Below are 9,510 nucleotides of genomic sequence, written 5' to 3'. Positions count from 1 at the left end.
GGATCGGGCCGCGCAGGCGCACGAGGCGCGGCCCGGAGGCCGAGGGCGACCAGAGCAGCCTCCGCCTCCCACTGCTCCGTACGATTCTGCCCTGGGCTAGTCGGCGGTGACCTGGAGTGAGCCCGGCATTGGCTTCGCGCGCGACGCGTCGCCATGGGCTCTCGTTGGAGCAGCGAAGAGGAGAGGCAGCCGCTGCTGGGGCCCGGGCTTGGGCCTGGGCTGGGGGCCTCCTGGAGAAGCCGGGAGGCGGCGGCGGCGCTGCCCGCGGCGGTCCCGGGTCCCGGGCGGGTGTACGGGCGCCGCTGGCTGGTGCTGCTGCTCTTCTCGCTGCTGGCGTTCGTTCAGGGCCTGGTCTGGAACACCTGGGGTCCCATCCAGAACTCGGCGCGCCAGGCCTACGGCTTCTCCAGCTGGGACATTGCGCTGCTCGTGCTGTGGGGGCCCATCGGCTTCCTGCCCTGCTTCGCGTTCATGTGGCTCCTGGACAAGAGAGGTGAGGGGTCGGGGAGCGCCAGCCCGCGCTGTCTCTCCTCGGGGAGCCGGCGCCTGCCCGCGCTCCAGGCCTGCCAGCCGCCTCCCTTGGCCCCGGTATAGGGGTTGTGTGAGGTGATGGAGTGTTGCTAGCATTCCATTTCTGATTTAGGAACCCGCCGTCCCCAAAGCGACAAATGTGGGAAGGCTACCTTGCAAATATTTATGTTTTTATCAGGCCGCTTATGCAACACTAGGGATTTTAGCGATCTCTAAATGTTCAAGTTTTTACATATTGTGAACATCAGAGCATGCCCGTGCACGTGCAGTGTGTTTTACACCTGACAAAAATGACTGATGCTTTGACTTCAAAGGGATTTGGGGATGTTGAGGGTGAAAAGGTCGGAAAATAGATTGATGGTGCCCAGATGTAAGGAAATAATGAGTTGGTTTTGTGTAATAGATGACTCCAGCCCAGGAAGAGCTATTGGGAAACTCAGATCTGACACTTTGGTTTCTGGAAGGTGGTGCTCGGCAGCTTTAAAATGTGTGTATGTGGCTTTCTCAGTTGAGATTTGTGACTTTCAATTAAAGCTTGCAGATGAGTGAAGATGCTTTCTTAGAATGGTACCCTGGACATCTCTCTTTACCACTTGCCAGTGTGATTCTCTGAGGAGAAAAAAAAAAAAAAAGCCGTAGGACTGAGAATCAAGGCATACGTACCACATAAGTATGGATAAATGATTAGTAGTGACTGTCTACCCTCAAGAGGCTGTTGTGCAAGATTTTATATTTATTAATTGAATAATACTTGGGAGCTACTTTGTACAGTTTCTGTTCAACGTTTTATAAGTTTTGTTGCAATGAGTTCTTTAGTCAGATTTAGAAGGTTGTCTTAGTTCACTGGAGCTGCTATAACAAAATACCATAAACAGGGTAGTTCATAAACACAGAAATTTATTTCTCACAGTTCTGGAGGCTGGGAAGTCCAAGATGAAGGCTCAGGCAAAATTGGTGTCTGGTGAGGGCCTGCTTCCTACACAGTAGTCTTTTCATTATAACATAAGATGGAAGAAGGGGTTAGGGATCCCTCTGAGGTCTGTTTCATACAGGCAGTAATCCTTTTCACTTGGGTTCCACCCTCATAACCTAATCACCTTCCAAAGTCTGCACCTTCTTAGTCCATCATTTTGAGGGTTAAGATCTCAAAATATGAATTTGAGGCCAGGCACAGTGGCTCAAGTAGTCCCAGCACGTTGGGAGACTGGGGTGGGAGGATTGCTTGAGCCCAGGAGGTCGAAGCTGGAGTGAGCTGTGATGGCACCACTGCACTCTGCCCTGGGCAACAGGGCAAGACTTGTCTCAGAAAAATAAATAAATAAACAAAATATGAATTTGAGGGGAACACATTCAGACCTCAGCAAAAGTCAAGTGTAGGTAGGTATAGAATTGCAATTGTCTGGCATGTAGTTAGCACTCAAAATTAGTTGGTTATTAAGAGAGTAATAATGGCAGGGTCATGTTAGTAGCTATGCTTCCTTCTCTCCTCCTTCACTGGAATTACTTCATTGGAATCCATGTGAAAAAGACTAAGGAATAGTTGATTGTAAATTCCTTAATGATCAACAATGTAATGTAGCTGCTAAAAAAGAAAGGACAGTTTTAGGCATAGAAGCATAGTGTCCAAAACAAGAAGCGAAATAGTTTGATAGGCTCTACATTAGTGTTTAGTTCTGAGCTTGATTCTGAGAAGGCCATTTGACAAACTGCAGAACTTTGAAGGTTCTGCAACAAGAATGATAAAGGGTATAAAAATCATGATGTGTAAAGTGAAGGGAACTTGGGTATATCACACTTCAAAAAGAAACTTGAGTCAAAATATAGACTGTGAGGATCAAGTAAAAGAGGAATTAGACTTATGTGTAGTTCTAGAAGGAAGAACTAGACTGAGTCAAGTTACAAAGGAATGTAACCCAAAGCAATACAAGGAAGGACCTTCTAACAAAGATATCCAGCCCTGAATGGGTGTGTCATGACAGCTGTAGAACTTCCAGCTAGAGCAAATACTTTTGCAGAAGATGTGTACTAGATACCGAGGAAGGGCTTCTCCTACCAAATGGAGATTTTCTTTGGGTTTTTGTTGTTTGCTTTTAAACTAAATATTGATTTTCTTTGGGTTTGTGCTGGGCTCAGTGGCTCACGTTTGTAATCTCAGCACTTTGGGAGGCTGAGGTGGGTGGGTCACTTGAGCCCAGGAGTTAGAGACCAGCCTGGGCAACATGGTGAAACTCTGACTCTACAAAAAACACAAAAATTAGCCGGACATGTTGGCACGCGCCTGTAGTCTTAGCTACTGGGGAGGCTGAGGCTGGAGGATCAATTGAGCCCAGGAAGTAGAGGCTGCAGTGAGTCATGATCGCTCCACTGCTTCTCTCCAGCCTGGGTGACAGAATGAGACCCTGTCTCAAAACAAACAGACAAACAAACCCAAAGAAGTACTTTACCTATCATCAATGTTACAATAATATTTTTTAAAAAAGAAAAAAGATTGTATTTGTTTCCGCTGATGTATTTTTCTTCTGTTCCAGGATTCAGTCTGCAGTCTTCTGTTGCATTTAGTTGTTATTTCTCTTTAGTTTCCTTCAATCTGTGATAATTCCTTGGTCATTCCCTTAACAAGTTTGGCTAAATTCAGGGGAAAATGCTGTGTTGTAGTTTCTTTTATTTTATCAGGAGCATTTTTCAGTATTATTCCCCAAATTTAGCCAACCTTGTTTTTTATGGTAGAAAAATGTTAATTTGCACCGTTCTTATTATAATTGTACCTACTATCCATCCGTGGCAGGATAAATTAGAAACTATCTGTTCACTTTATAAAATAAGGTACTTCAGTTCTTCAGTAGTTCTTGTGACTCTCTGGTGAATTCAGTTTTATATTTTCCTTTGATTGAAGCAATTAAAATATATTTTAAAAAATCTATTAGGAAGTAGTTTTCATTTTAGTAGAAGAAAGCAAATACACTTTTATATGTTGGCTTTCCTGCTACAGGTGTTCCATCTACATACATAGAAAGAAAGTTCTTTCTTGCTTCTGGCATCCTTGGTCACTCAGGCTGGAGTACAGTGGTGTGATCTTGGCTCGCTGCAACTTCAGCCTCCCTGGCTCAGGTGATTCTCCCATCTCAGCCTCTGAGTAGCGGAGACTGCAGGCATGCACCACCAAGCCTGGCTAGTTTTTTGTATTTTTTACAGAGACGGGGGTCTCACCATGTTGCCCAGGCTGGTCTTGAACTCCTAGGCTCAAGCAAGGCACTAAAGTGTCTTGTACCCTGGAGGGTAGGTGGTTCTTGGTCCTTGTGCTGCCTCAAGCCCCAGCCTGATTAGCATAGAAGACTGGTTATCTTCCTAAAATGGGTTTGTACCTTCCCACCCTTTTTCATTTACCAGCAAGGAGACAGAAAAGGACTAGCTAGAGAGATCGTAGAGCCAAGACCAAGTGTGCCCTCGAAGCTAATTAAAAGTTTCAAGGAGATAGCAACCCAGTGTGTTCCATGCACTGGGGAATATGGCCCTCACAGACCCTCCTCCTAATAAGGAGATCAAGACAGCAAACAAGAAAAGCAAATATTTAGTATGTCACCTGGTGATATTGATACATGGTTTGGAGAAAAGCAATGTAAAGGAGGAAGGGAATGTGATAAGGTGGTATTATACTTTACATAGGGTTTTGGGAAGGCATCACTGCTAAGGGGTATTTGAGCAGACACCTGAAGGAAAAATGACACCTGACATGTTAGTTCTGGAGAAGACTGTTTCTGGCAAAGGGAACAGCAGAGATAAAGATTCCAAACTTGTCTGGCATATCCAAGAAAGAGCAGCGAGGCCTTTGTGGCTGGAGTAGCGCCAGTGAGGGAAACAGTGGTAGGAAATGAGGTCAGAGAGGTAGTGAGAGGCCAGGAGATACAGGGCCCTGTAAGTCATTCTTAAATGGCATCTCAGCCGTTACCAAGTGAGGAGGCCTCACTTCATTGACGGGCTTTACGTGGAAGAGTAAAACAATGACTATGCTCTCGTCTTCAGGACAAGAGCCAGAACAGGGAGACAAGTTAGGCTAGTAGAATAACCCAGATGGGAGCTGATGGTGGCTTTTGACTAAGGTGATAGTGGAGGATTTGAGAAGTGGTTAGATTGCAGATATGTGTTGAAAGTAGATTCACCAGTATTTGTTGAAGGATGAGATGTGGAGCGTGAAGGAAGGAGACGAGTCTAAGCTGTTTCTCAACTTTTTAGTATTACTGATTGGGAGAATAGAGCTTCAATTTACTGATTTGTGGAAGATTGTAGAAAGAGCAATTTTGGAACAGATGGCATGGAGATCAGGGATTTGAAATGCCTATTAGATATCCAAGTAGACAGATTAAACTGTCAATTGAATATACAAGTATGGAGTTAAGGGGAGAGGCCTGTGCAGTATATTTGGGAGTTGTTAGCCTACAATGGTATTTAAAGTCATGGGTCTGGTTCAAGCTCATTCTTATTGGTTTAAAAAAAAAGAAAGAAAGAGAAAGAAAAAATATATATAAAAAGTGTTGTGGGACTGGGTGAGATCACCTGTGGAGAAGGGTGGAGCTTCCCTGGAATAGAGGACTGAGCCTTGGGGCATTACAACATTTAGAGGTTGGGAAGATAAGAAAGAACCAGCTAGTGAGGACTGAGAATAGAGCACTGGATTTAGCAACATGGAGATCTTTTGGTGTCCTTTAAAAGAATCATCTCCCTTGAATGATGTGGTGAGTTTGAAATAAAATACAACGAGAAGAATCAAAGACAGTGAATGTAGACATTTCTTTCCAGAAGTTATGCCATAAAGGGCAGCAGAGAAATGGGCAGTAGCCAGAGGGAATGTGGGTACTAAGAAGGTTTGGGTTTTGTTTTGTTTTTTTCTTTTTTTGGTAAGAGATACTAAAGCATATCTATGTAATGCAACATCGTAACAGTTCCATGAAAGGGGGGAAATTGATGATGCCGGAGGGAAAGGGAGGATCTGCTGTAGCCATGTAGGCAAGATGGGATGCAGTCCTCCAGGGCACAGGTAGACAAGTTGGCCTTAGATGGAAGCATTGACAGTTGATTCTTTAGTAGTAACAGGAAAGAAGATAGAGTATACACATACAGATGCAGATGATGGATGATAAGAGCTTGTAGAAGTTATCTTTGCTTTTTTCCCCTCAGAAAAATAAGAAACAGAATGATCCCCTGATAAGGGATCAGAGAGAGAGGATACAAATGATCCCCTGAATAGGGGAACGGAGAGAGAGGATACAAATAGGGAACAAATGAGAGAGGATAAATTATGAAACTATTTTATAGAAAAATGAAGGACACATGGTTTAGGAAGTTGTAGTAGGATTGTTGGGTAGCACTGACGGCTGCTTTCAGTGACTGATCATTAATTTGAAGTGAGACCAGTCAGCATGGTTGTGTGTTTCCCTCCAGCTTGTTCTGCTGGGCAAGTACAGGCATGGGCAGAGTTGGCAGAGAGATTTAACCAGAGTTGCAGTTTTACCAGGTGAATAGGACTGACAGAGCAGACCAAGAGTAGAGGGTTGGGTAGAGAGAAATCTGACAATGGACCATGGAATCTAAGGAGGACAAAGAAAACACATGAGGTGGTTGAGAAGAAATAGCAAGCTCCCAAACTGTCATTCCGTATTGAATCAAGAATTTGTTCTTGTTAGACTACTAGAGGGAATGAATGGGAAAGAGAGGAGGCCATGGTTGAGGAATGGGGTACTTGAAATTGAGATTATGGCCTGTAATCCCAGCACTTTGGGAGGCCAAAGCAGGTGGATCACCTGAGGTCAGGAATTCAAAACCACCCTGGCCACATGGAGAAACCCCCTCTCTACTAAAAATACAAGAAATTAGCCAGGCCTGGTGGTGGGCACCTGTAATCCCAGCTACTCGGGAGACTGAGGCAGGAGAATTGCTTGAACCCAGGAGGCAGATGTTGCAGTGAGCCGAGATCGAGATCGCACCATTACACTCCAGACAAAGAGCAAAATGTCTCTCAAAAAAAAAAAAAGGAAATTGAGATTATGACGTGGATGCAGTTATGGTAAAGATAAGGTCAGAGCATAAACAAAAGCGTGGATGGCTGAGGTAGGGCTAAGAGCCTACCTCAGACCGTGGAACAAGAGGTCAGAGATCTGAGAGGCTAGCATACTGAAAGGATCATCTAATGGATATTGAAATCACCAGGTTTATGAAAGGATAGTGTCCTGAGGAGTAACAATGAGCCAAGACATCTTTAAACAGTGAAGGCGAATAACCGGGAGGCAAGTGTGTGGTGGTCTGTAGACAACCACAGCAAGGAGCAGTGGGTATTAGTCAGAAAAAATTAGACCAAAGGCTGTTCTGGCCATGATGGAGTAATGGGAACTGAATTTACCCTTCTATCTTAATTAAAAATGAAAAATAAGGAATCAAAATATGTGGAACTAAATAAATTTCAGGAGCTGGGCATGGCACACCTTTAATCCCAGCCACTGGGGAGGCTGAGAAAGGAGGATCACTTCAGGCCAGGGGTTCAAGACCATCCTGGGCAACATCGTGGTACCCTATCTCTAAAAAATAATGATAAATAAATATTAGAACAAAACAAAATACGTAAAACAATGGTTTTCAAACATTGGTCGACAGGCAGGGCAGGACAGGGCAGTGATCCCTATGACTGCTTCAGTTTACCATCCAGAGAGAATTGCCAGGCAGGAGCACAGAAATGGGGAGCTCACTCAGAGCCCAGCAGTTTTCCTGAATTGAGGAGATGGAGGTGAGAATTCGAAGAGGCCAACATAGCTAGAATTCTTAAGGTAGAAAACAATGGAGGAGGAAACTTCACAGAGAATGTCCTGGATCAGCAGGGTGTTCCTCTTGAGTCTTCAGCAGAAAACTGATCAGAGGATACATGTGAGGAAATTAGCCAAGACTGGAGGAAGAACTGCCAAAAAAGAACAGGCAGAACAGTTTCCCAGGATTACACAGGCTGGGAATAGTTCATGTTCCCAAGACCTGTAATGGAAAAATCTCTATAAACATACTACAAACGTTCAAGAAGATAGAAGAAAGAAAGCGTGAACACATTAAAGAGAGACAAAGAGGACAGGAAAAGAACAACATTGGGCCGGGCGCGGTGGCTCACGCCTGTAATCCCAGTACTTTGGGAGGCCGAGGTGGGCGGATCACGAGGTCAGGAGATCAAGACCATCCTGGCTCACACGGTGAAACCCCGTCTCTACTAAAAAATACAAAAAACTAGCCGGGTGTGGTGGCGGGTGCCTGTAGTCCCAGCTACGCAGGAGGCTGAGGTAGGAGAATGGTGTGAACCTGGGAGGCGGAGCTTACAGTGAGCCGAGATCACGCCACAGTACTCCAGCCTGGGTAACAGAGCGAGACTCCGTCACAAAAAAAAAAAAAAAAAAAAAAACATTGAACTTATAGAAATGAAAAATGTGATCAATGTGGAAGGTGAAAAATATAATCGATGTCTGAGATAAAAGAAATATACTAGACAGGATATAACAGCAGACTAGACATTGCCGAAGAAAAGGTCAGTGTGACTTGAATATATAGCACTAGAAACTATCCACAATGGAACATAGAGAAATAAAGACTAAAAATGATCAAACAAAAAACATGAGTTATCAGTGAGCTGTGGGACAATTTTAAGTGGACTAATATGCATGTAATTGGAGTCTCAGAAGGAGAAGAGAGAAAAGTAAGCAGGGAGAGCATGGAGTGAGATAGAGTGATGCAAAAAAAAATGTTTGAGGAAATAATGGTCAGAACATTTTCCAAATTTAATGACATCTATAAACCCACAAATCTAAGAAATTTAAGAATCCCAGGAGAAGACCCATAAGGAATCCTACACCAAGGCACATCATGTTCATACTTCTTTAAAACCAGTGATAAAGAGAAATTCTTAAAAGCATGGGGAGAAAAAAGACCAGGTAACTTGTGGGCAGAGAGAGTAGGAATGATCTGGAAGTGGCAGGGAAAGCAATGTAAGGGGTTTCTGTGGGAGTAAGAAGGTAGAGAGAATGTTTGGAGAAGAGCTTCGGGAAGGTAGTGATTCCACTGATTATGCCTGAGCACTCCAGAAGGCACAGAGGTAGGTTTCTGGGGTTGAGGAGGTAGGTAGCAGAGATGAGGTCTCATTAGGGGATGTATAAAGCCCTATCAGGATAAAGATGACCTGTGAATCTTGAATCTTTTGTGTCTCATTTAAACAGGAAAAACAGGCGTGATGTCATTAGTTCTGACAATCTCCAAGGCAGATTAGGGTGACGAGGCTGTGAGGGTTATGAGCAGAGAAAAGAGGATCTGCCCCAGAGCCAGCAGAGCTCATCTTCACTTCAGTTGGTGGAAGTGTGGAGCCAGGGAAGGGGGTGGTCTTACCAAGTGAGCTCTGTGCCTGTTGCTAACTTTCCATGCTTCCACTATGGGTGTGTGGGTTGTGCGGGAGGGATTTAGTCAACTCTGCAGCCTGATTCTTTAGACATCTGCAGTGGAGGCTTCCATTCCTACACTCAATGGTCCCCAGCAAAAGGAGTTATCGCATCTGTTGAAAGGAAGCATTCTGAATGTTGGATGCCGTGTTTGAAAAGAAATATTTTTATTTTCAATAATGTTTGTTTTTCTGAAATTGTTCACAGATGGCTTTTGCACTTACATCCTATTACTGTTGTAATCACTTGGGATCTATTTATGTAGCAGTCCTATATGTCTCAGAAGCCAATGTGTTAGGCAGTTCCTGCATTGCTATAAAGAAATACCTGAGGCTAGGTAATGTGTAAAGAAAAGAGGTTTCATTGGCTCATGGTTCTGTGGGTTTTATAGGAAACATGGTGCTGGCATTTGCTTATCATTCAGGGAGGCCACAGGAAACTTACAATCACGATGGAAGGTGAAGAGGTAGCAGCCATGCCACTTGGTGAAAGCAGGAGCAGGAGAGAGAAAGTGGGGGGGGGGGGGGGG

At 44.3% G+C, this 9,510-nt stretch overlaps 1 protein-coding gene across 1 annotated transcript in view; it reads left to right on the top strand.

The window, feature by feature from the left end:
- The first annotated feature begins 6 nt into the window (after window positions 1–6).
- SLC49A4 (solute carrier family 49 member 4) overlaps window positions 7–9,510 on the top strand; it is an 85,752-nt gene continuing 76,248 nt past the window's right edge. The window contains exon 1 of the mRNA XM_017855360.1: window positions 7–493. Within this exon, the coding sequence (XP_017710849.1) occupies window positions 154–493 (340 nt within the window). The 5' untranslated portion in view covers window positions 7–153. The remainder of the gene's footprint in view (window positions 494–9,510) is intronic.

The sequence above is a fragment of the Rhinopithecus bieti genome, unplaced genomic scaffold (genome assembly GCF_001698545.2).
Source record: "Rhinopithecus bieti isolate Rb0 unplaced genomic scaffold, ASM169854v2 scaffold_39586, whole genome shotgun sequence".
Taxonomy (NCBI): Eukaryota; Metazoa; Chordata; class Mammalia; order Primates; family Cercopithecidae; genus Rhinopithecus; species Rhinopithecus bieti.
Note: the sequence above shows the minus strand (reverse complement) of the source record. Positions and strands in the feature narration are given on the sequence as shown.